Source organism: Panulirus ornatus, chromosome 37, assembly GCF_036320965.1.
Source record: "Panulirus ornatus isolate Po-2019 chromosome 37, ASM3632096v1, whole genome shotgun sequence".
In the NCBI taxonomy this organism is placed as follows: domain Eukaryota; kingdom Metazoa; phylum Arthropoda; class Malacostraca; order Decapoda; family Palinuridae; genus Panulirus; species Panulirus ornatus.
This window is the reverse complement of record NC_092260.1, coordinates 25,984,793-26,012,198: the sequence shown is the minus strand read 5'-3', so window position 1 is coordinate 26,012,198 and position 27,406 is coordinate 25,984,793. Positions and strand designations below refer to the sequence as shown.

Here is a 27,406-nt window from a genome sequence, read left to right as displayed (position 1 = left end):
AGAGAGAGAGAGAGAGAGAGAGAGAGAGTGTGTGTACTCAACAAACAGCGATCCAGGGACTACCTGCCCGGTTCGTGATATTGACAAATGCCGGTTGGAGGTAAGGGGGGTGGAGGAGGTTAGGTTAGGTAGGTAAGCAGGCGTGTGGGAAAGGCGGGACACCGTAACACATCCACAATTACTTACGCAAACACTGGCACAGGTGGCGTTCAACCCCGGACGAGTCCCATTCCTCGGTGTGCAGATCGCTATGTCCGCAACTCTACACTGCTAGGGAGACGGTATAACGTCTCTGAAGGGGGTGCACTGCTGCTCCCCTGCAGTGACGTGAAATCACAACGTACACAGGGTGTAGAGGTTGTTTGATGATTGGTGAGCGGGAGAGATGGGGAGTGCAGAGGACAAGAAACCGTTTCATTCAAGTTGTATTCATACTGATACTAATCTTTGGTGGTTCACACACACACACACACACACACACACATATATATATATATATATATATATATATATATATATATATATATATATATATATATATATATATATAACTGCCATTGGACCCCATTCCTGACAGGATCCTAGTGTTACTCCAGGACCCATTTTCCATGAACTCCTGCAGTTTCAAAGGAGAAGGTATACATAACAAGGGGGAGTGGGCGAGGAATGGGAGGTAGGATATTTCTGGAAGCAATGCTCACAAGTGCGAAAGCTAATCTAATCAGGAAATTAGGAGAAAAATAAAAGCAAAGACTTAAGATCATAATGAAAAATATTAAAAGGGAATATGAAAACTAGTGAAATTCCTACTGTTCTTGATCATTTCTATAAACATTTTATATTGCTTGCTAATGAAGATGACACTGAAAATGGAAATGTCGGTGTTTAATATGCGGTTAACGATGCAAATGCCTCAGCTATACTTAATAACCCAATAACATGATGAAATAGAGAAATATCGGTAAATTATAAAACAATAAGTCCCCAGGAAATTATATGATACTACATGGATATATAAAATGTGCCCATCACTTACTGTACCCCTTAAATGTAAAACAGTTAAAAAATAAAAAATCCTTAACAACGGTGTCATTCCAGCTGAGTGCCTTATTGGCACTATAGTGTCACTATGGTATATGAAAAAGGGTGACATTCATGACCCTAACAATTACAAAAGGATCACAATCTTCAGTTGTATGGGAAACTCTATTTCCGTATGAAACGTCTCAGTGAGTACTCTAATGTAATGCATATTATCAATGAAACACAAGCTTGCTTTACACAAGAATCCTCCACCTTAGACCATATAGTTATGCTTAAATGTATAACCGATGTTTTCCTAAAAAAAAAAAAAAAGAGGAAACTTTGTTGGTAAATTACAAGGAAACACCTTGATATGGTGTGGCGAGAAAATTTATGGTATAAATTAGTGATGGAGAATGTAAATGACAAGATCTTGAATTAATGTAATTAGAAATATGTATAGCAATATTAGATCCTGAATGAGGTTGAACCAACAGATGTCAGACAAATTTACATGTAACATGGGGGTGAGGCAGGGTGAAAACTCGTCGCTTTTACTCTTTGCATTTTACGATGATGATACTGAGGACAAATTAATATATTATAATTGTAATTATACAGATTTCAGTAATAATTTGGTCAATGTTCTCACGTAAAATTCACTCAAGGTCAATGTATGCAGATGATACAATAAAACTGTGTCAGTGAGCAGGGGATGAAAAAGGCATTGGCAGCTCTGCATACCTAATGTAGAGACTGAAAATTATACGTAAACTGTAGCAAAACAAAAATTGTAGTACTCAACAGGGGCAGAGTTCAAACTCATTATTTGGTAGGGAGAACAATGAAGCAGTTTGCGAATAAAAGTACCTTGGTATATTATTCAATCACCATGGTAGGTTTCGTGAAGGAGAATGGAGTTACAAGAACAAGCAACGAGAGCTATATATTCACTAAATGGTACATGTCGTACGTTTGATTTGCCATCTGCTATGTAGAGTGAGCTGCTTAATACTATGGCATTACCAGTTACGGTTTATGCATCAGAAACAAGGGGTCACTATGTTGTAAGGGAGATGGAATGAATGCAAATGAAATCTTTAAAGCCTGTGTTATGTGCTCACAAGAACACAAATACTGATTTAATGTATGGAGAACTTAGTGTCTACTTACTCAAAATATATAAAATTTAGAATAACTGGCTATGGGTCAAAAATGATTTCAGGTAAAAACACCAAAATGAGTTATTTAATCAGTAACTGCTCAAAGCTATTAGACATGCTCGGGTTTAAACCTCACCATGGATATCTTGTATCAAGAGTACATATAATGGTTGTGGTATGTATGGCATGTGGTTATCGCAAAATATTACAAATCCAATTTGGTTCAGAAAGGCAACTGAATTAAGGTTAAAAGATTAATGGATTACTAGTTAGTATAAAAACTTGTTAACTTAATCAACTCGTAGTAATTATAAAATGTACAAAAGGTATGTGATATGGAGGAATCTCTTGTAAAAGATACTATTTGCAGTAAATGTGATGCTAGTGTTTTGGGTGATGAATATCATGTACTTAAATGTGAAAATGGGGATAGTGTTAAGTTGCGGAATAAGTATATTCCGAATTATTATAAATCTGGGCCAACTGAATTCAATTATATTTTTTAATGCAAACTACTAATGTAACTATCATATAATATTGCTCTTTGTAAGAGCAGTGTCTAGTATACTTTGAGGATTTAATGTAATGACGAGTAACTATTGCTGAGAAGTCATTTCTAGTTACATATAAATCATAAATTACACTTCAAGTTAGATGGTACAGCTATTAAGGAGCTGTGCTCCATACTCTGTGTAAAAGTCTAAGCAAATAAAGTATCATATTCTATTCTAAATTCCATTTACTGATAAACTGGCAATTACACAACTATACACAGTGATGGTAACTTGTCTTCGGGCTGCAACACTTGAAGACCTGATGGTGGTAACTTCAGTGTAAAAAAAAAATAACAATCTTTCTCCCATATCATATTTATATCCCGTCACCAGCCTCTGCCAGGTTACATATGTCTGAATTACAACCATATGCTTTTGGGAGGTTACTTCATACCAGAGCCGAGGGATTATCCGTCATGTAGTGAATTACGACGCAACATCACGACACCATCGCTATCCACGAAAAAGAATTTATGCGCGTACAACAGAATCAACAATCGATACACCTACTCTATATATTCTTTGTAATGTATCCTAATTCAATAATTCCGGGAAGTGTAAGCCTCTGCATCAGGGGGTGGCAGGGATGGTAAGTAATAGTTCGTCTGTGAAGCAAGTCCTACAAGCAAAATGTCGTTTCTAAGTATATCATGTACTTAACCTCACATGGATCGCTCAACATCCTCAGTAAACGAATATGAAATTAAGCTGAGGTTTTCGTAAAGAACTCACTGCATCAAGACACTCCAAGGCCATCATGAAAAAAGCAAGACGGGGAAAGAAAATCAAAGGTAAAGCTACACATGTAAGATTTGTAACGCAGCAAAAGTTTAATCTCACCTTAGAAAAGAATGTTAATATCGGTAGTAGCCAGGCCAAAGCCCTGTAACTGCTGCTACAGAAGATCGGTAAGCAAGACAAACTACATCACGTCACGAAAAAGCTTGCGTTAACGTCCACCCATGAAACTCACACACACACACACGGGAGTTACATCAGCTGTTTTTAGGGGAAGTAATTTTCTGTTCGCAATACTGTACTGAATTGTATCATTTATTAAAGGAAATGTGTACCCTTTAAAGTGGCCAAGATACCACAACTCTGTCTTCTGACGGTAAACCAATATAATTAACAAAGACAACCTAAACAATGGAATATTCACGACAGTGACGCAATACTGAAAAAAAAAACTATACTGGTGTATTGCGTCACAAGACGACATATCTTCCAGCCCTAGAATTGATTACAAAATTGCTGAGACATGATTTAGTATGGAGGGACATTATAGAAGCCTTGCCCAATCGCTGTTGTGGTGGGTGTACTTCTTGCTGCCGACCACCACCATAAAGAAGGCACGATTGGATGGCACTGGCAGCCTGTCCTCCTAAACCTTACTCCTGCCATACAGAGACACATCAATTGTTCCAAAACATCAGAACCCAAAGCAATTTAATATTGATTTCCCTCCCATCACTATTTACTTTAGCATAGGCCAGATCCCCGAGCAAGTGGAAGGGGCTGGGTTGGTGCTTCCAAATTTTACACACTTCACCATTTTAATCACTAACCTGTGTCGCTGTTGGTGGGTTACAGCCCTCGCTTCGAGCTCCGCTAGATGTTCGAAATGTTCTAGGGTGGGCAGAGGACACTAGTGCACGGTAATATTAATAATACTAACCTCTAGCCTCGCTCGTGTCCGTTCGGACTCACACTCACAACACAACCGCTCTGGCCTCTCCCGTGACGTCATCAATATGGCGGCCGCCAATATTGATCAGCTGGATGGTAAATAAGTACCGAACACACTTGTCGAATGCCTCTGGTCTACTAGGGCAAAATTTACCCCTTTATTCATATGACTCGGAGCGTATTTCTTCATATTCAATAATGCAAGTAATTTGTCTTCGACTGATGGTGTTGCTTCATAATTTTGAAGCGGTTATTCTTCAGCAGACGACGTCAACTTTCCCATCGTAATGGCGTGACTTATTTTTCAAGATCCATGGCCACAACGAAGGGAGTGTGCTCAGTTGTGTCTATTGATTCATTCAGATCCGTAGGTGGCGCTGAATAGGGTGGACGTGGTCTTTGAGGCAAAAGGGCCAACTTTTAAGCTTGTTCACCCTTGTAGTTAATCTATATTAGGAATGTCTCAGTGAAACTTGGAAAATGTGAAACGAGTTGGCGGGCTAGGCTACCGTATGGTTGAGCAGGATGCGTATACAACCCTTCATTGTCGTGTTATTTTTCTCACGAGTGATAACAGGTTTGGAAATTGAGCCCTAGATCTGTCTCCTATGTAACCTGGTATGTAGTGGAGTGATTTCGAAGATTCTGGTCGAGCATTTGTTGAGAGGCCGAGTCAGGGCGAAATGCGAGATATATATAACCATGGAGATGAGCGTTGGCGGAGGGAGTTTCATATGATCATTTGCTAGACGAGGGATCAAAGTCTACACGCACCGGGCGAAGCTTGGGGTGGAAATATTATGATACAAATTTTCTTTTTTAATCCATCAAAACCGGGACGGTAAGGGACCTGCTGAAGGCCTCTGATATATGTACTGATATAGTCGGGTCCAGACACGTAGTCATGGGTATATGATATAGGTGAGACACAAGCATGTGTAGACATATAAACAGGTGGGTATTTAATATGGGTGTATGATATGGGCTGAAGCAGACCTGTGTACACACAGATACTGTCAGGTGTGGATACGTGATATAGGAAAGTGACGATGAATATATAGGCACGTATGGGATACAGGTATATGATATAGGAAGGTAAAGATATAAATTCATGATATAATCAAGTATGAAGTAATAGGAGTATAGCTCGGGTACGATACAGTCAGTTGTGTGATAAGGCAGCTCAGAGCACGTGTGTTGGGCAGGATGATGAAGGGCATATGTGCAGGGTAAGCAGGCCATAAGGATTCTCGTGAGGAAGGTAGGCTGATAAGGACACGTGGGTAAGGCATGTTCATGAGGATGAATTACAACATTGAGGCAAAACCAGTTGTCTTTTTTTTTTATCTAACAGCGCCAGGACAGTAGCGCCAGTACGTTCTCTCTCTCTCTCTCTCTCTCTCTCTCTCTCTCTCTCTCTCTCTCTCTCTCTCTCTCTCTCTCTCTCTCTCTCTCTATCTATCTATCTATCTCTATCTATCTATCTATCTATCCATCTCTATCTCTCTGTTACTCGGGTACTCTGTAGCTATACTTGCAGCATTTACTGCTTTGATGACACTAGAAAGATCATCTGTAATATTTCCAGCGGCATCTATGACCACAGAGGCAACGCCTTCAGAGCGCAAGAACGATTGATTAATGTATCCTGCATTTAGGAAACACTAAAAGCCGCCATCATACCGTCAACAAACACTATCTTAGCATCTCAAACTAAGTTCAGATCTGACCAATACAGAAGGTCTGCGATTGTAAACAGAATCTTGCCTTACGTGAATGTTTAATGTCAACGCAGACAGAGCATCTTCCGAGAATAATCAGTTTACCATCATCCGTTTTCTTTGGTCACACACAATCCGGGCTCTCGTTACAGGCACGAAAAATGTACACATTCACTCATAATAAAAGAATGTCAACTACATGAGATATAACCTGCATTAAGTCTTCCTACAAGTTATGATGAAATCCTACGAATCTAATGAATACAGTAGTCAGAATATCATATATATATATATATATATATATATATATATATATATATATATATATATATATATATATATATATATATAAGATAACGATTTACCTTTGAGGCCCAGAGGAGAGAGAGAGAGAGAGAGACTACTATTTTAAGGTCAGTGTGTATCAAAGTGGTGGGCGGGACTGGCCCTTGGCAGTTGAGTGCAGTAGGAAGTCGGAGTGAGGGGAGCAGACAGGCAGGGTATCCGGAGCACATGATAATACGTTTTTCTCCTATGAATAACTTTTTTTTTTTCGTTTCATCTAGAGTGTATACGTCACCAGATGACGTCAACCTCTCGACCACGACAGCACGGCTTTTAAAAAGGGTCAGGTCAAAGGCCCGACTGACCAGGTATTACCGGACTCCACCCGCAAGTCGTTCCATCGTGAGTCAAACACCTTTAGCAAAGGAATGGGGCTACACTCTCATCGAAGACCTTCTCGCTCTATAAGAATCCTTCCTTTCCCTGCCCCTGGTTGAAGCGCAGGCGGCCCTGAAGCTGCTGCGGTAGCCCCATAAAAAGGGGTCCTGGGGTTACATGATAACACACACACACACACACACACACACACACACACACACACACACTAGGCATCTCTCGCAGTAGCCACTGTCAGCCTGTGGTCGTAACAGCTGTCATATTTCTAGGTGTTACGGAAGATGACACCATTGAGTGAGGGTGCCATGGTGAGTAACACACGGCCAGAGTAACAGCCAGGGTACTCATTGCCAAAGTGAGTGTCAAAGTGCCCAGGTAAGTGCCATGGTGAGTGCCATGTCATAAGGCACTTCCAGTGGCGCCACGAGGCTTCATCGTCACTGCCACTGCCTTACGAACAAATCCACTCTCTTTCCCCTTCTTGATCACGACGGGTACTTACCCTGGGTACAACGGGACTTCCCTGAGCACGATGGCACGACCTTCCCGAGAACGCTGATGCGACCCTCGAACGTAGCAGGACGACCCCGAGCACGAGTGTCCGATCCGTGAGCACCTCGGGTGGAGGGTGGAGGATGATCATCGCCCTTTCTCTGAACACGATCCCTTTATGAACACTATGACGCGGACTTCTGAGCACACCATACGTGCGACTCCGAAGAGCGAGAGCACAACCCATGTGCACGGTCATTTGACCCTTGAGCAGAACGGCACGACCCATGTGCACGGTCATTTGACCCTTGAGCACAACAGCACGACCCTTCGTGCAAAACGACACAAACACAGGGATATGATGACGCCCTTTGACCCGACCCATTTCACAATCCCAATGGCCGTACTGTCGTACTCCAAGAGCCGTGCCTTCGTGTTTAAGATGTCAGAGGACGACCTGATCCACGCGAAAGCGGTATTTACAACCTTTTAACATCGATAATGCCAAGCATTCCGTACCTAAAAGTGAATATATAGTCCTTCCCTAAAAAGAAAAAAAAGAAATATAAAAATACCTCGAATGAATCACTTGGGACAAGGATTCCACCAATCAGCGGCCAGCATTGCGCACCCCTCCACGGACGTGGGGGGTTTAGAGTATGGTAACGAGTGAACTCCGCTAACTTTAGCAGTTGTCTGGATCTGTCGCTGGTTCCATGATGTTTGTTCGCCCAACTACCTGAGGTAAGGCAGGAACTTTCTCACGGGCGTCCTGACGTCTCTAGAATACAAAAAGCATTTTACAATCTCCTCTTCCCGATTATTTTCCAATCATCACTCCGCTTTTTCCTGCATTTACCCGCTTTTTCTCCACATCTTTCTTATTTTATTCTTATCTTTCAGGTTTTTTTTTATCTTTCCTCTTTTTTTCATATCTTTTCCTTTTTTCTCAACTGAACCACTTTTTTCCCCCTTCATCTATCTTATTTTGTCATCACTCCGCTCTTTTTCCTCTCATCTTTCCGCCGCAACGAAGGATATCCAGTGGAGGTCGGCGTCGGGCGTGTAGGAGGAGCTGACCAGACAACGCTCTTGGTACTCCAGGGCGACGGAGACATCGGCCTCTCTCGTCATGAGAACTTTTGCACGATGGTTTGGCGTCTGGCTTTACCCTCAACGGTCAGGTCAAAGGTTAGGTCACCTTACCTCCAACTAGGTCGTCAAGTTGCCAACAGTGACGTTAAAACTACACTTGTATCATTAAACAACACAACAGTGCCGATAAACAAATGCCACCAATATACAGCAACCACCACCATTAAACAACCACCAAACACTTATAAACAACCATCATCGCCCCATAAACAACCACCATCAGCAATAAACAATCATCATCATCAATAAACAACCATTTCCAATAAACAACCACCACCACCACCAGTAAACAACCACCTCCAACAACCATCCCCAATGAACCACCACCATCACCAACAAACACAACCGTCATTCATCAACAAACACCAATGTCCCCACACTCGACAGTCCCCACAACACAACACAACCAACCAACCAGAGACCAGACGTAACGTGGCTTCCACCCCTCATACTCCAGCCGAGGTCGGGGACCAACTTGCTTGCCCTCAGGTTCGTGGATCGTGAAGGGTCCGACAACACTCGCCCCCCTTAATGACGGGCTCGACCGCGGCCTCCCTACCAGATTGCATTGTCGCTCTGGGCTATTCCTTTTTTTTTCTTTTTTGGCACAACGCAGTTACCATCCGGCTCACCCCAAGCACCCAGAGATACAGAGGGATGGAGGAGGAAGAGACACTGCACGCCCTCTGAGCTAAGGGGGATGGAGGACGCAAACGTCACATGCCCAGAGCTAAAGGGATGGAGGAGGTACACATTCCACACACCCCAGAGGTAGAGAGATACAGCAGGCAGCTGTATGAATCCAAGGCTGGAAGGCTGGCTAGACAAGTAAAGAGGCAGAGAGAGGGAGCTTCTCTGGCATATGTAAAGGAGGAGAAAAAAATGCTCTCAGTGGGATGAGTGGGAGGGTGAGGTGTCATATGGGAGGGAGAGAGGTTCAGGAGGGCACGAAGGGCAGGGAGGAGGTCACTGGACAGAGGTGAGATGGGTCCTTGTTGTGTGACAGAGGAGGGAGCTTCTCTGGCATATGTAAAGGAGGAGAAAAAAATGCTCTCAGTGGGATGAGTGGGAGGGTGAGGTGTCATATGTGAGGGAGAGAGGTTCAGGAGGGCACGAAGGGCAGGGAGGAGGTCACTGGACAGAGGTGAGATGGGTCCTTGTTGTGTGACAGAGGAGGGTCCTTATTTCGAGAACGTAATCCCTTTACCCTAAACTCCACCCCAAGACTCCTCAGGGGTGTGGCCAGGGACACGCGACTGTGCCTCGGGAGACACGTCAACAAGGAGAGGTGGGTTAGCTCTGCTTCCAACCACACCGGCCATCATCCCTCCGCTGTACCTGGTCCCCAGGTGGTAAGGGAATGAGCGGTGAGTATTGGAAAATAAAATATCTGGTGATAAGTTAAACACAGAGCAAGACGGGATAACGTGGGATATAACTTATAAAAGCTATATACAAACACTCGCCATGTCGTCCCTCATCCCTTCATGGACACGTGCCTATCTGTTTCTCCTATTGGTTAAGAAGGAACCAGCATACGGAAAGACAGACACACACACACACACAAACCTACCACAGGTCCCAGCTGACCGAGAGTCAAACGGGCCACACTGACATACAAAAATACTCACAAAGATAAGAAACATCACGATTATAAAATTCATGATTGATGAATCGGACTGCCATCTAGGTTCTGTTAATTATTTCACTCTTATCATACAAATAATCACATCCTGTCACCCAGAATAATGATTCATGACAGTTCGTCTTCCACTCAGCGTAAAAAAAAAAACAAAAAAAAACAGTAAGACTTGGTGAGGTAATGCCTGGCACGAGTGTCTTTGCCCATGGCAGTAATCACCAACCACACCCATCACTCATGGCAGCAATGTGACAGCCCACACTTAGGAGAAACTCTCAGTCCTCTGAAAAATGATAAAATCTCTCTCTCTCTCTCTCTCTCTCTCTCTCTCTCTCTCTCTCTCTCTCTCTCTCTCTCTCTCTCTCTCTCTCTCATCATAGCGAACTACTTACCACTGAAATGAATACCATCCACTCAAGTCAAAAGCAGAAAGTACAGACACTGTGCAGCCGCAAACACAACACACTGCCCCTGCAAGGAGCAGTTGTTCGTTTCCAAAAAAAAGAAAAAAGAAAAAAAAAGCTAACCCACAGCAAAGCTTGCCTCAGCTACTGTGGTCTAGCTTCCATGATATTCTCCAGGGGGTTAACGGACACTTGGTGAGATTAGAAGTAACTGATGCAAGGCGAGTGTCATGACCGTCAGTCATCAAGCCCACTGGATGAAAAATGGATTGTGTTTTGACGTGTGTGGTACACAGTGTGACGTGTGTGGTGGTGGGTAGAGGCGGTCGTGTGCGGCACAAATGTATGATACGCAGTCTGACGTCTACGCTACAGAGACAGTCGGACTAAAAGACTTGTCAATGCTTGATACCCATTCAGTCCTTGAGCACAACGGTGCCAACCTCCAACATCGTCGTGCTCAAGGGGTCGTACCTTCGTGCTCAAGGGGTCGCACTGTCGTGCTCAAGGGGTCGCACTGTCGTGCTCAAGGGGTCGCACCGCCGTGTCCAAGAGGTTAATTACTGTCGGTCTGGGCTTCCACCGGTAGTGCATCCGGCCTGGTCGTAGCCTCCGCCTACATTAAACTCTCACTGCAGTGGTCTGGGAGAGGAGTGTGGGAGAGTCATGTGAGAGTGTCCCTTTCCTCTTGTAGGGGAAAAGAAAAAGACACACACCGTAGCTTTGCGTGTGATGACTACTTGTTTATCTGTACTGGACGGGAGGGGAAGTTCTACTTGGCCACCATCTCGTGAACTTTCTCCACTGTCACACAACCTTTTCAACTTTCGTATGACAGTATTTGGCACGTTCATTACGTAATTCATTCCATTCATCCACTACTCTCATACTGTAGGAGTTCTGTGCATCTTTTCTTACAAATTTCTTAATTTCATGTTATGGCCTCTGGTGGTTATCTTGTTATTGTTTAATTTCATGTTATGGCCTACAGATGTTCTCATGTTCCTGCTTAATCTAATGTTATGTCCTCCGGATGTTCTTTTCTTTCCATCTTCCGAGGAACTGTTCCCTGCTGGCGACAACAAACTGGTTTAAAATCTCAATGGTTGTGATCAGGTCATTCTTCACTCTTCTCTCTTCCATGGTGGACAAACCAATGGCCTCTGACCTCTCAACAAAATACCATAGATATACAGAAACGTATACATACAGTATCAAAACAATACACTTAAGGGCCAGGTAGTCATACCCACGGATCGTAACGCTGTCATCAAGGGCCGTAACATGTGTTCAGTGGTCGTTCAACCGTGCTCAAGGGTCGGATTATCGTGCTCAAGGGTCGTACCGCTGTGTTCAAGATGCCGACAAAGGTAATCCCTCAGACTACGTCAGGGGTGCCGCAGGCGGGTGTCACCCAGACACTCGCCAGAAGCAACAGAAAAGTCAGTTGTCTTCATTGATAACACCAGGGAAGTGGGGAGGCCACGGGCAGCCTCGGGGTGTGGGAGAGACGACGGATGGGAAGTCGTGCTGGGGAGGAGGAGTAGAGAGTGTTGGGGAAGAGATGACAGACGGGTGTAAAGCGCTGATACGATGACATATGGGGAGTAGAACGCTGGGGAGGAGGTGACAGAGGGGAGAGGAATGCAGGGGAGATGATGACAGATGGGAAATGCAATGCTGGAGAAGAGAAAACGGATGGGGAGGAAAATGCAGGGAAAGCATGGGAAGGAGGGGTGCAGGGGTGGCCATAATGATGCCTTTTCTTTTCTGGCACAGCGATGCTATGGAATTCTCCACACGTCTTTCCCTCTTCATATAAGTTTTTTGACTCTGAGTGACGGATCTACAAACACTTAAGGAGCTGACTCTAAACCATGTTACATTTTGCCTCTCACACTCATTTTCGTACCTTTCATCCTCGATGACCATGACTGACGCATGATTTTGTCCATATTATAATATATATATATATATATATATATATATATATATATATATATATATATATATATATATATATATATATATATATATATCCTGGTTGTAGCTACGTAGCAATGCATGTAGAGGTAGCCTGGAGGAACTACGCCCAAACAAATAAAAAGGATGTAGCAACAACTTTATACTGGGCTATGTTGTAGCCACAACTGTACAGACAGCCAAGTCATCGCCACACCTGTGTGTATAAACCAGGTGTGCTGGTCGCCCCCACGCGTCCCTGTCAAATCAGCACGGGCTGAACCCAAACTAACACAATTAGTCACCTTCCAGACAACTGTGTGGCTGGTGTGGCTGTTGATACCTGGGCCCGAGAGGAACCCTTCTTCTTTACGTGTAATTAATCCAGACAACACCAGGGAAGAACGGTTCCTGACTCGTGGAGTCACTGTGTCCTCGGGTTACTCCAGGAATTTGATAGCCTCTCGCTCAACCAGGAGAATTCACCTCAGGGAAATCCCACACCACCTTAGGGAGCAATACCTCTCACTTTCTTAAATCATTGTCAGCGCATAACCGATCTTAGGAGGTGAGTGGCATTCATGCCCTTCTGGTCCTCCCGTTCTCTGCTGCACGGAGTAACACACATAGAGCGCCAACCCTCGCACAGTTGTCAGATTGTTCAATACTCATCGTATTTTCTAGTGTTGCTTGACAATGCTTTGAATTCTGCGTTTCCTACCACAAGGGGAAGCTGTGGTGTGAGTGAGTAAGACCACGACAAAAGCCTCTTAACATGATAGACAGAATTCGTAATAACGTTATTAACGTAAAAAAGAAAAAAAAAAAAAAAACGCCCCATTTACACGACACACTCATTTTATCTCCCTCGTCAGCCATGATTTAACAGGAACCTAGTCCCTCATCTCCTGCCGAGGAACAACTAGTTCAACTCTTCTGAACATGAGTTTACCAGCGTATACTAAAATGTTAAAAGAGGCAAAAATCTTAAACGAAACCACCTAGCTGGCAAGACGATAGGAAAATACGCTAAGGTGGTTACGATACCCAACTGACATTCCCATATGTTGGCGTCAGACGCGAGGGTCTTACCTGTGGAAGTCTGATAATGGAGATGGGTCTGGAGACAAGCGGCACACTACACTTCACTCACTTACTCCACAACACACACTAACCAGTCTCTCCACTACGTCCCACTGTGCTATGGTTGATTGTCATAGTTGACTAATCATCATTTATTTCACTTAATTAATGCCCAAGCGGTTGGCTATTCTTACGGTAATTTTTGGAATGAAAACATACGTATATGGAAAAAGCTGCTTTGTGGACTATCTGCAGAGCCGACTCAATGTTCGCCAACCAGGTTTATGGTCTAATCTAAAGCCAAGGCAACCTAGGACTCGATGAAGGCGGGAAAGTTTCACATATTTACTTCTTATGTACTTTCTGATCTGACATAAAAGCACATTGGATGAGGAACAAGTTAGAAAAGGACCACGACAAATGTCAAGGTCGATACTTGACAGAAAATAAATGTGGCAGAAGTGGAGCGTCACGTCGGCAACCAAGCTTGACCCACAGGAAATCGGCGGCGGGGGCTGCTGGGACACTGATAAGATGGGAAGTGTAGTGTTCGAGGATGAGGTTGTGAGAGTCTGTGAGGGACTGAAGGTGTGTGTGTGTGTGTGTGTGTGTGTGTGTGTGTGTTGAACAGGTTACATGGCGGTGGGTTTATATTAGAACGAAGGGCGGGTACGTTGAACGGGTGTGCATTCGAAGAAGTATGGCTCTGGAAATGTGTAGATTATAACCCGGGTGTCAAAGAAGGTGTGTACCCTGGGTTAAGGAATGGCGAGTACTTTTCGAAAAGACATTTTCACTCACATTCAGTAAGAATATAATGCCACTCCTATTTGAGATGATTATATACTTTACTCGTAGATGCAGTATGATGGGTGACGTCACCGAGGACCCAACAAGAACTAAAGTACTTTTAAGTTTTATAAAAAAAAAAAAAGTGTTCATAAAAATGATGAGTACGATGCGCTACTGAGACATAACACCTGTACCTCATTCAATGAAGTACATCAGGAAAGATATCCCGTGACAGCGGCTGACAATAAGCTGTATGTAAAGCCCACTTAATTCTTCATGAGTTTACACGAGTGAAATGTGAACACTCATCTTTGACCTCATCAGGCCTGATTGTGCGCACAGACGAACACTAGAGTAAATATATTTGTGTAATAAAAAGTTATTCTCTTTATTCCAGTAGTCTGACCTGAACTCGACCTCAGACCGTGGTTGGGTTAGGCCGCTGAGTCAGGCCTCAGGGCCTTAATTAATTATATTCAGGAGAAAGAAGTGAGCAGATGGATCTCCGTGGTGTAGCGATTAGCGTTCTTCGTGACGCATTTTCACAGGCTGCAAAGGGTCGAGCGCATAACTTCGAATCCTGGTTGCGACAGTCGGTCCACAGTCAACCCAGCTGTTCATCAACCCCTAGGGGTTGATCGATAAAATGGGTAGCCGACTCGTTCATGAAATTTCCCTGACTGGGTCGTCAGTGGCCTGTGCCGTCTCAGGCAATACAAAATAAAATCAATACTGATGATCGGGTGATGGTGGAGGGTAGTAGGAACACACCGCCTGGCGGTGGTGTAAAATGCTTGAAATAAAAAGATCCAAATTCTAAGGTACACCCTTAGTGCTGGGGTCACTACACAACACTCATGTCGGAGACTCACAACACAGAGTCTGTTGATGGGGTAATATCTGCACGAATCATGATTCACGGATTCAAAAGATATGTTGCGAACAATGAAAAAAAAAATGACCCCCAGCCATGACCTTGATACTACAGTCCATGGAGGTTAAAGGGGGGGGGGGGGGATGTAACACACTGTCGAGCAATGGGTTAAGTTTATACAAAGTGTTAATCCAGTTCTTCCACTAGTTCAAAAGATACCCAGTGGACAAAAGACGACACTATGACCCCAGCCGCGACCTTGACCTGAAAGATATGACCCCTGGGAGTGGGTCAAGACCCAACATTTGACGATGAGTGCTGACTGCAAACTTTTATTCCAAATCTTAGAACCAAGAAGAAGAATAAAAAAAAAAACGTGACAACTTACCATGCCACATGACAATATCATGCAGAAGTGGCGCACCCTCAAATGTAACGACCAATTCAGGTTATCAGAGCCCACCAGCTGGAACAGCAAGATCCCCCAGGACGCTCTAGTGAACAGGCTTTGCAGTGACTGAACTCTGAATCCTGCCACTGCTATTACTTAGGGACTCTCATAGCAAACAGCATGAAACATTTTCTCACAGCATCACTGTTATACACTGATACAGAAACCTCACACAATATTGTAGTACCAAGAAACAAATCTGTCCTGGGTGGAATGGTTTCTGTGGCTGAACTTAATGAAAAAAAAAAATCTTGAACCTTTTTGTGTTTTCCACATCATAACTAAGGCGTATGAATATCAAGACAAAAAAAATAATCAACCACACAGTCTACATTACCTGGTGTCAGTATGCGCCATCTGTCGAAGGTATTTATGTACGAACGAGTAATATGAAGGTCGTGGAGTGAGGCACAGAACACTGTCTGCAACAACAAAAAATATATCAACAACTTTAAAATACCAGTAGCAAACCTGACAAAATGCGGTCATCTTGTGGATAGACAACGATGGAGTTATCTTCAGGGTAGACAACAATGGAGTTATCATCAGGGTAGACAACGATGGAGTTATCTTCAGGGTAGACAACGATGAAGTCATTTTGGGAGCAGACAACAATGTAGTTATCTCGCGGGTAGACAGAGGTTCGACATCTGTAGGGATGAATAATTTGGTGAAAAGCAGTAGTAATAATATTGTGAAATGAAACGCACCAATTAATTACAAGCTAACACCTCATCCAGATCCACGGCCGCAGCGTTCTATAGAGTTACAAGGTCATACGGCTGCTATATACCACAGGGTTTTGATAATTCAGTAAGGCGCAGTCTCATCATGCCTCAGTCAGCAAAGGTTCGGATCACTTCCCAAACAGACAGCTCATACCTTAAAGGAGGCAGCGTACGTTGTAGGATGGCACGTAATACTATCTCACTGGGGCAAAGTTAACAGAGGGACAGCAATGATGGTGTTAAGACGTAAAGTGGGGTCCAGTGAATAGCGGAGTGCCAGAGGGCTCGGTCCTTAGATGCTTCTCTCTCTCTCTCTCTCTCTCTCTCTCTCTCTCTCTCTATATATATATATATATATATATATATATATATATATATATATATATATATATATAACAAAAACATTAATTTCCTGATACTTATGGCAGTTTCTCATTCTGTGCAAACCTTAACCCAAAACCAATCAATTACATCAAATAATGTAATGAAAGCTTGGCCTCTGCCAGGGACAGGTGTTGAACACCTGCGGTAAAGCAACACGTGTTGTAGGCCAGGAGACACCAGCACAACCTGATTCACCACAGGATGAAAGACAGTTTTCGATACTACGAAAACTTTATTGAACCCTTTTCCTTGATAAGGGTAACACTTTATATCCATGGCAAGGAGAAGCAAAGGGTAAGCATATATATATATATATATATATATATATATATATATATATATATATATATATATATATATATATATATATATATATATCAGGAACATAACGGCGTCGTCTACTCACATCCACTCAAAGCCTCATTTACTTCATCCTTCCATCTCACCCCTCCTCCCCCTTAATGTGGTGGTTTGGGAGATTTAGCAGGAAAGAAAATCTGAGACATGGGAAGATACAGCACTGAAATGGAAATGAGTTACAGAGTGCATAAGTGTATCATGTGTGTACGTTTTACTGAGGAGTGCGGGTCCCCGATTGACTTCCTGGATACGTGTTTTCAAATCTTATCTATATGACCCCATCAGTCTGTAGGTGAGTAAGTAGTGATGTTACTAAGTAAACTATGCAGTGTTCACTGTGTACATCGCTGGATGGCAAAAGCTTCCCTTTGCGATTCGAGGCTCAGTGGGAACCTAGTATTCCATGTGTTCTCCGTCTACCCTTGCCTCTTGCTTCCTTCACCTCTCACGTGTGCAACACAACCTCTCAATGACCTTACGGACACATCTGGTAACGCCAGTACTCATGCCGTCCTTCTCGCCTTTTTGCTACTCTATATAAATACACAAGGAAAGAGTTTACATACGCAAGAAGTACAGGTGGTTACCTACTCGTCATCTCCCAGCTTTTAGTAACTTTCATCACTTTCTGGTCGCGTATATCCTGTAAAAATCTAATGTTTGCTAAATTCATCGAATCGGTGAGAATAGACTGTCAAATACTGATGGCATGACTCCATCAGTAAGATAGCAGCATGTACAAAAGCAGATCAAAGTAAATGACCTTTTACGTCACTTTTTTTTTGTAGCAAACTTATATTTCTTCGGCAAACATAAATAACCACGGTATGAAATATTTTCATATCATAGATCAATTTATTTGTTTTACTGAGTAGTATTTAACAGGTGTTTGCATATGGGTTTTTACAGCTGGGAATTCATAAGATTCGTAAACTTTCATGGTCATATTCTTTACATATATCAAGCAATCATTTAGTATATACAGCATAATTGAGTAACAGAGTGAATTAACTGTGGACAAATGTGCCACCAGAAAATGACAATTTAATAAAATTCGATTGAAATGAAAATAGGCCCGTAGTCCATGTACGGATTTGTTTACATTCGGTAGTGTTGGTGGAAAGATGTAAATATTTTTTATGAAAGGCTAATGTGGCGCTGATAAAGTTTATAATTTATCACGATTCAAACAGTGTTCTTACTTGTGGTTGGTGTAAAATATCAATGAAAAATAAAAATAGTAAAGTCTTAACAGTCATTACATTTGTATGAGTAAGAACTCTTATTATGGTACGGTAAAGATTTACGGAACGGTCCTAATCCTATTTCTTATAACTTTGGTAATGATCACCATTTAAACCATTTCTAATGATTAAGAAGACACACGGAAATCTAATGTAACGTACCACGTAAGGCCGAAGAAAAAGAACAATTAATAGTGAATGATTTGCTTTATGAACCAAAGTGTAATACTGTGGTTGAGATTCAGCAGTTTTAGAAGTTTAAATAGAATTTCGTCCTGACAGCAAAGGTATATTCGAAATTGTGAAAGATGGTGGCATAATGTGCATGATTCACATCATTAATTTAACCTAACCTATCGACCTAACGTAATACAGAGCTGTCTAGCTTTCTAACTTTGCCACCTTTCATCATTTTGGAGAGAACCGCCAACCTCCACAAATAAAGAGCAACTTACAAGTCACAAAAACTCTTGGCATCATTTATTTGTTACTGATATTTTTCCATATAATAGATTATATATCGTCATGGGTAGGTAAGTATTTACTTTCCATGTGCCATCAGATTAATCGGTTTTGGCAAAATTCTAGTTTAGCTCTGCACTGAAACTAGCATTAGTAGCTACTAAGTTTCATGTGCTTTAGTTCGTTAATTTTAGAAATACCCAAAGAGGACCTATTTTTCTTACTGAACAATATCAAAGTCTATGACAAAAGTATACCAGGAAAACTCTTGGGTTAACCCATCCTAGTCTTAATTGAACCTCACAAATTAGGGAGGGCATCGAAGATCAGGGAAAATGTAGGGATAAATTTCGTACAGATATGGCAACAAAACTTAACCTATCAGATCCTATGTAAGACAGGTTAGTAGATTAGCTCAGGAGCAAAGTGCAACATAGGTTAAGTTTGGTTTAAAATACCCAAATGTTCTCACTCTGGTGGGCAGACGGTGTTGACAAGCAAAAACTCACCTGAGGAAGTTCTGATTTCAAAAATTTCCCCCAAGCAACGTCAGATATGTACTATGTTGTGGCTCACTGTTTCTCTTTTGCATTTATCACAACTTTATTAAAGTAATTTTGTGACTAAATTCTCATATATGTAGGAGACATTCTTGAAACTCATGCTTTTGTGCTAATAACTTGAAACACTAATCATCCGAAGTGATGTTCATTGATTGAATGTTGTTCATAGAATACTTGACATAATTTTCCACTTAATGCCTGAAAGTAGAGGTAAAATAATTATGTACAAAACATCTTAATTTGTGTTAAAAATTGTTGAAGAATTAATGTGGTATTTAGGAGATACTTGAAGTCAGTTAAAGCAGAATACCAACCCAGATATGACCAAAATTCAAAGAACCAACAAGAAAATAATGCTCTTGTTAAGACTTGTAGGCAAGAAACATTACCAAAGCAAAGGCATATGAAAGAAAGGTCACTGATTGACTCATTGGGCTGGCTTTCCTTTTTCACTGAAAATGAAACATGTCTTTACTTACTGTTATCAGAAATTTGTCCAATTCTATGATTAAGTTCTCTACATGAAAAAAAAAAAAAAAGAAGTCCAACATGAAGTTCGTGCAAGGACAAGTGGGAGATTAGTTGATGTAATTAAGATGTTCTTTAGTTTAGGGACGAAAACAGCAACTGTAGCATAAAATGGGTGAAAATAATGTGGCTCACAATTATAATTGACCTGTATTGTTGAAAACCACACTGGTGATTTTAAATGAGCAGGACTATTCTGCTAAAGTTCATTAGAGTTAGAGTGCTAGTACTTTATTTTTTATTTAAGTCATTTGATAAAATTTGGTCAGTTTAATTATGGACACAGGTAATTGTTAGACTATATTGAGAATTGTTTGATGAATTTAATTGTGGTTATGGTAAAGTAAACATTTGTAAAAGGAATATTAATTTGATACTTAAGTTCTCTTTCCTCTCTGATAAAGCTAAAAAGAAAATTTCATGACAATAAATTTTTTTCTTTACAGTTGATACTGTGTGGAAGTGTGCAGTTCCTTGGTCTGTCTTTTCAAAGAGAGATATTTTGATTTCACCTTATCAAAAATGCCTACAGCTGGGGCTATGACATTGATGTTTATTGCAGTTATCCTCTTTGCCATAATATTTTTTGTTACCTGCTTTAAGAGGCAAGTTGGCCGCATGAAAGACCGCTCAAGGAGAGACCCCCATGTACCAGGCTCCGAGGCTAAAAAGGTTAGTACACAAAAGTCTTGAGATTGTTGTGATTTTGGCATAAACAGTCATCTCAAAGAGATGCTTGTTAAAATGCTTGCTTAAGAAAATTCTGAGTCGTTTGGACGTCAACCCAACCTCACAATTAAATTCATATGACATACAACAGTTTTTTCTTGAATAAAGAATGTTTTTACTGATGCAGAATAAGACTAAAACACTTTTAACAGTATATTTAATCTTTTAAGATCCATCAGTAAAAGCTATTCCACCAGTATTATAGATAATACTGGACAGTGGTGCAACCCCACATTTTGATATAAATAGTTGGCATCATAATTATTATGATTTTATCCCAATATAATCCATATGATTTCCATATGAACTGTATCAGTAACATTTATACAAGTTTTATTTATATTAGTAGAAATAGTAAATTCTTTTTGGTGGTTGTATTAACTACACAATAGTCTCTTCTCTTATGCCTTAAGGGTAACTAAGAAACATATCATGTGAAAAGGATGATGAATATCTATACATCTATCTATATCTCTGATGCCTGTACCCTCCAGAAACTCCCATCAAAGGGGTGGATACAGCAAAAGTCTCCACTTATCCCGGTCCAGATATGCCTCCCTCACATACGCCATTCCTCACATTTTTCCCCCATTTCTCTTTCTTATTTTCCTTAAACTTTCCCTTTCGCCTTTCTTCCAAAATCTTTATCTATTCTCTCTTTGCTTTTCTTTGTTAGCCTCTAATATTCTGCTGTCAAACTGTATATTCTTCCCATTTCCTCTGCTAAACTTCCATGGTACATTCCTTTCAAGCAATATACCACACGCCTCTTCCCTCTCTTCCACAGCATTTTTAATCTCATCTGTCAACAAGCATTCCTCTTTTATTCTTACATCTCACAGCCTTATATCCAATTACTGATGCTGCAGGGGGAGGAGCAATGTTGCTGCAGGACAGGGAGAGGGTGTGTGGATGACATATTTGCTTTGAAAAATATGTCATTTGAAGAATATGTCATAATACTTGAAGAGGGTGCATATTATGTGGCATGTTGGGATCTGGAAATAGCAGATGATAGAGTTGACACAGAAGTCTTGTTGAAAAGTGTTCTGAATATACAGAGAAAAGTGTTATGAAGTAAGTTTTTACCAGGGGAATAAGGCATATCTGTAAACAGGAAGGGAGGAGAGTAAGCAGTTCCCAGTGAAGGTGGATTGGCAACAAGGATGTGAGATGTCCTTGTGGTTGTACAGTCTCCCTCTTTATGGATGGGGTGGGTCTTTAGTAAGCTGGTGGTGGAGGAACATAGAAGATGAATCAGTTGCTGTTTGCAGATGATATGGTTGAGGTGGCAGACTGTACAAAGAAACTTGTAAAAGTTTGGATAAGTGTGTGAGGTAGCACACTTAACATGTTTCCCCTGCCTTAGGATATAACTGCAATATTGCTTTTTCTTAAGAACAACAACCAACTGTAATATGCTAAAACAGGCCCTCTTTTATTGTCTATTATATGATTGCATATGATACTATAAATTGTCAAATATTAAGAAATAGTATTATGTTTGCTGTTATATCTAAAAAATTATTTTCAGGCCCTAAGGCGAGAGATTGAACAAAGACTGGATAGAGTGGCAGAAATATACTATGAGCCCAAATTGCTCACCTTAGAAATTGATACTCAATCAAATAATGAGCTCCCACCTTATTATTTTCGAATGAAAGCAGTTGATAACATGAAGTACTTAGGTGAGTTGCCTTATGGTTCAAATATTTTTCTCCTTCCAATTTATATATATACATATCCTAGACAAGTAGTCCTCCCTGGTCAGTACTGCTTACCAACTACTACCTTCAGTATATATATATTTATTTGTCTATTGTACATAATTGTTGTTTCCTGCATCAGCAAGGTAGTGCCAGTAAACTGACAAATAATGGCCCATTCACTCATACACACACACACACACACACACACACACACACACACACACACACACACACACATATATATATATATATATATATATATATATATATATATATATATATATATATATATATATGCCCATATACATACATATTTAAATCAACATATACATACACACACACTGACATAAACATATATACACATGTACATATTCATACTTGCTTGCCTTCATCCATTCCCGGCACTACCCCATCCTACAGGAAACAGCATTGCTACCCCTGGTTCAGCCAGGTAGTGCTAGGAAAACAGACAAAAAAAGGCCACATTCGTTCTCACTCAGTCTCTAGCTGTCATGTTTAAAGCCCTGAAACCACAGCTTCCCAATCCACATCCAAATCCTACAAACCTTTCATCAATGGTTTACCCCAGATGCTTTACATTCCCTGGTTCAGTCCACTGATAGCACGTCAACCCTGGTATACCACATCGCTCCAATTCACTCTATTCCTTGCACGCCTCTCACCCTCTTGTATGTTCAGGCCCCAATCACTCAAAATCCTTTTCACTCCATCCTTCCATCACCAACTTGGTCTCCCGCTTCTTGTTCCCTCCACCTCTGATACACATATCCTCTTTGTCAATCTTTCCTCACTCGTCCTTTCCATATGTCCAAACCGAACAGAGGAGTGAGTCTTACAAGGAAAATCCTCACTTGGCCCCCTTCTCTGTTCCCTTGGAAAAGTAAAAACTGGAAGGGAGGATTTCCAGCCCACCACTTCCTTCCCTTTTAGTTGCTTTATACGACATGCAGGGAATATGTGGGAAGTATTCTTTCTCGCTTATCCCCAGGGAATGGATGAAAGCAGCACGTATGAATGTGCACATGTGTATATATGTATATGTCTGTGTATGTTTATGTATGTATATGTTGAAAGGTATAGGTATGTATATGTGCGTGTGTGGGCGTTTATGTATATGCATGTATATGTGGGTGGGTTGGGCCATTCTTCGTCTGTTTCCTTGAACTACCTCGCTAACACAGGAGACAGCGATGAAAAATGATGTGTGGAAGGTGAGAACATTATCTCAGAAAGCAAAAATAGGTATGTTTGAAGGAATAGTGGATCCAACAATGTTATACGGTTGCGAGGTGTGGGCTATAGATAAGAGTTGTGCGGAAGAGGGTGGATGTGTTGGAAATGAGATGTCTGAGGACAGTATGAGGTGTGAGGTGGTTTGGTCGAGTAAGTAATGAAAGGGTAAGTGAGATGTGTGGTAATAAAGAGTGTGGTTGAGAGAGCAGAAGAGGGTGTTTTGAAATGGTTTGGTCACATGGAGAGAATGAGTGAGGAAAGATTGACAAAGAGGATATATGTGTCAGAGGTGGAGGGAACGAGGAGAAGTGGGAGACCAAATTGGAGGTGGAAAGATGGAGTGAAAAAGATTTTGAGCGATCATGGCCTGAACATGCAGGAGTGTGAAAGATGTGCAAGGAATAGAGTGAAATGGAATGATGTGGTATACTGGGGTTGACGTGCTGTCAATGGATTGAACCAGGGCATGTGAAGCGTCTGGGGTAAACCACGGAAAGTTTTGTGGGGCTTGGATGTGGAAAGGGAGCTGTGTTTTCAGTGCATTATACATGACAGCGCTACCTCGCACATGCATGGGGGGAGGGGGGGTGCCATTTCATGTGTGGCGGGGTGGCGACGGGAATGGATGAAAGCAGCAAGTATGAATATGTACGTGTGTATATATGTATATGTCTATGTATGTAGAGGTTGAAATGTATAGGTATGTACATGTGCATGTGTGGGCATGTATGTATATACATGTGTATGTGGATGTGTTGGGCCTTTCTTTCGTCTGTTTCCTTGTGCTATCTCACTAACGTGGGAGACAGCCACAAAGTATAATAAAAAAAGATAAGAAATATATACATAATCACCATTTCCTGCATTAGTGAAGTAGTGCCATGAACAGAAGAAAGGCCACATCTGCTCACATCCATTTTCTAGCTGTTATATGTAATGCATCGAAACCACAGCCCCCTATCCACAACTAGGTCCCACAGACCTTTACTTGGTTTTCATGGATGTTTTACATGCCCTAGTTCAGTCCACTGACAGTATAGTAACCCCAGTATACCACATCGTTTCAATTCACTCCATCTCATGCATGCCTTTCACCCTCTTGCATCTTCAGGCTCTGATCACTCAAAATCTTTTGCACTCCATTCTTCCATCTCCAATTTGGTCTCCGCTTTCTCCCTCCACTTCTGATACATATATCCCCTTGTCAATGTTTCCTCACTCATTCTCTCCATCAGTAATGTTTACTTATCCATGTTGCAGAGCAGCAGCTGTCATCACTGGAAGGAGTTGGAGTCCGTGGGCAAAGAGAAAGCATAAGAGCCTTTTTAATGAACCTAACCAACCCTGGGGGTGTCTTAGCCTTAGTAGAGCCACGTGTAATTCACGAGCTATGTGACTACTATGATCATGCAAGATATCATCCCATGCCATTTACTGCAGCCCAGTTTACCCCATACCACAGTTTGTTACTGCGGATTTTGCACTGGTAAGGTTTACAGTTGTATTAGGGGTTGAAAATTAAACAACTTATTAAATAAAGGAGATCTGTGTATGTCTATCATGTATGCCTTGTCCCACTGTCATAGTGGATTAGCACAAGTAGAAACTAAAGCACTTTTTGAAGTAATCCTATTGCTGACCATGACCAAACCGAGTGTTAAAGACCCTGTTACAGTGCTTCAAACATGCTTGAGAATTCAGTATGCTGGTTTGCCCATCATTTACATAAAGCAAGAGCTAATGCCTCATAATATGAAGTTATGATATATGCAGATTGAGGGTTGCCTTAGCAAGTACTGTATACAAAAGGGAAACAAAAACATAAAATCCCCTAAGACGACACAAGTGGAAAAGGAAAAAGAAAAAGGCAGAAAATGCATGGTTAAATGATAAAGTGAAATTCAAGTGCATACAGCAGACCATTTGTGGTTCTGCAGTATCAATGTGAACAAAGTTTTTATTATTATTACTTTTTGCTTTTATAAAAAAAAATAGGTGCAAAGATGAAGATATTTAATGGTATAGTAATCCCAACAGTAAAGTGTGGGTGTGAGTTGTGAAACCCTAAATGCAAATGTTTTGGAAATTAAATGTTTGAGGAGGGTTAATTGAGTACTGAAATGCTTTGAACATTTGAAGACGGTAAGTAAGGAGAGACTAACAAAGATATATGCATCAGAGGTGGAAGGAAAAAGGAGGATAGGGAGACCGAGTATGTACTAGATGGATCTTTATGATTATTGAAAAAAATATTTAAATATTTCACATGTATTTCATATAAGTAATATTGAAGTACCAGAAAACCCCACTTGGATATCCATGATCAGAAAATGACAAAATCCAAGCACTGCTTGGTCCCTAGTTTTAGTTTATGCACAAAAATGGCACTATTCCGATAAAGCATTGACTTGCTTACTCTCTGGTGACAAGTTAGGCACTTTTTCTTTTCTCTTTATGTACATATATTTTTCTGTGCCATAATCATGGCTACAAATCCTACATCCTTATCTAATTTCTTTCTTTCGTTAATCTAAGCCTTTGAAGCATGGTTTTCTTTGTATAACAATACACTGTGATGGAAAGGTAATTTATGACAGAACAATGTATTTTGAATAGTATGGCATATTTCAGACATTATCAGTAAGTTTAAGTTCGTCTTGTTTTTTCATTTTTCATTTCTTGTATATGTGCAACCTGATAATTTTGTTTTGAAGATCTATGTATTTAGGAAATGAAACACCATCATAGAAGTAAAATAGTGAAATTTCTGGCCAAATGGCTCTTCATTTCTGTTGATGACTGCCATTTCTAATTTGCAGTGGTCGCAATGGTGAGAAATTCTCAGGACATATGACGTCCACTGTTAAAGCACCCAGTGACCATGATTCTGCAATTGATGAACCAGAGCATGACCACAGTGGCGATGATGAGAACTTGATCATCACAGATTCCAGCATGGTTTTGCTCAACAGACCATCATCACTAAAAGTGTCTCCAGAGGACAATTTTGAAACTTCTGTGTGAGTCTTGACATGACATACTGATGTCCATGCATCACAAGAGTTATTATCCAAGATATTATTGTCCAGAGTTTTTACATGTTCAGATGTATATTTATCTAATGGTTTTATACTTGCAAAGCAATTGCGCTGTCATGTTTTGTGGGTTCCTTAATTCACACTTATTGACAATGTCTCAGAAATAGTTTTGGCTCCAGATATCTGGATACCAATGTATAACATTTTTGGCTTTTAATATACATTTATATAGAACTAGTATTGTACATTTATAATATACAACCTCATTCATCCAAACTGCTTGGTCAGATGTCTGAAATTACTGTACATAAGCAATTAATTTCCAGTGGAGTGTCAATCAAGAATCTTTTCCTACCATTCAACTTTGACTAGCATTCCTGCACCTTCTCATTCAAAACTACCTGTATCATCTTGCAAGCCTCATACTCTTTACCAATTTTCACTCAAAGGTCTTCATGACCTGTCTTGCAATTGGTTTGAAAATAAAAAATGCATATATAAATATGCATGGATTATGTTTCAATTGACAGGCATGCAGAGGAGATACTAATGGATATGAATGTGCTGAGATGGGCAACTGGAGAGATAACTGATCATTTCTAGGTGGAGAATACTGACATGGGTGGGACAAGAATGGTGAGAGGGTTTGGATATACCAAAAGAGATTAAATGATATGTGGCATTTGGTCAAAATAAACAAAACAAGGGGAGTGGGCTACGT

The 27,406-nt window shown here is 41.1% G+C and overlaps 2 protein-coding genes across 11 annotated transcripts in view; one reads left to right on the top strand and one right to left on the bottom strand.

The window, feature by feature from the left end:
• The window catches only part of Rab3 (RAS oncogene family member Rab3), a 145,095-nt gene extending 131,434 nt beyond the window's left edge, over positions 1-13,661 (bottom strand). The window contains exon 1 of one of the 3 annotated variants that reach the window (XM_071684026.1): positions 13,579-13,661. The gene's annotated coding sequence lies outside the window, so the exon portion shown is untranslated. Of the gene's footprint in view, positions 1-4,308; positions 4,487-13,578 lie in introns of those variants that run through there. The other 2 variants (XM_071684025.1, XM_071684024.1) reach the window with 2 other exon arrangements.
• A 4,566-nt stretch (positions 13,662-18,227) lies between these two features.
• On the top strand, positions 18,228-26,923 carry LOC139760623 (protein C1orf43 homolog). Of its 8 annotated transcripts, none has more exons than XM_071684017.1 (5): positions 18,228-18,284; positions 20,402-20,627; positions 22,219-22,372; positions 24,908-25,133; positions 26,467-26,923. In XM_071684017.1, the coding sequence occupies exons 2-5, from the start codon at positions 20,478-20,480 to the stop codon at positions 26,669-26,671; spliced, it is 735 nt and encodes a 244-aa protein (XP_071540118.1). In that variant the 5' UTR covers positions 18,228-18,284; positions 20,402-20,477; the 3' UTR covers positions 26,672-26,923. The 8 variants fall into 8 exon arrangements, with proteins under 8 accessions (XP_071540118.1, XP_071540124.1, XP_071540121.1 ...); XM_071684023.1 differs by having other exon boundaries at positions 18,248-18,265; XM_071684020.1 differs by having other exon boundaries at positions 18,255-18,365.
• Positions 26,924-27,406: the final 483 nt, after the last annotated feature.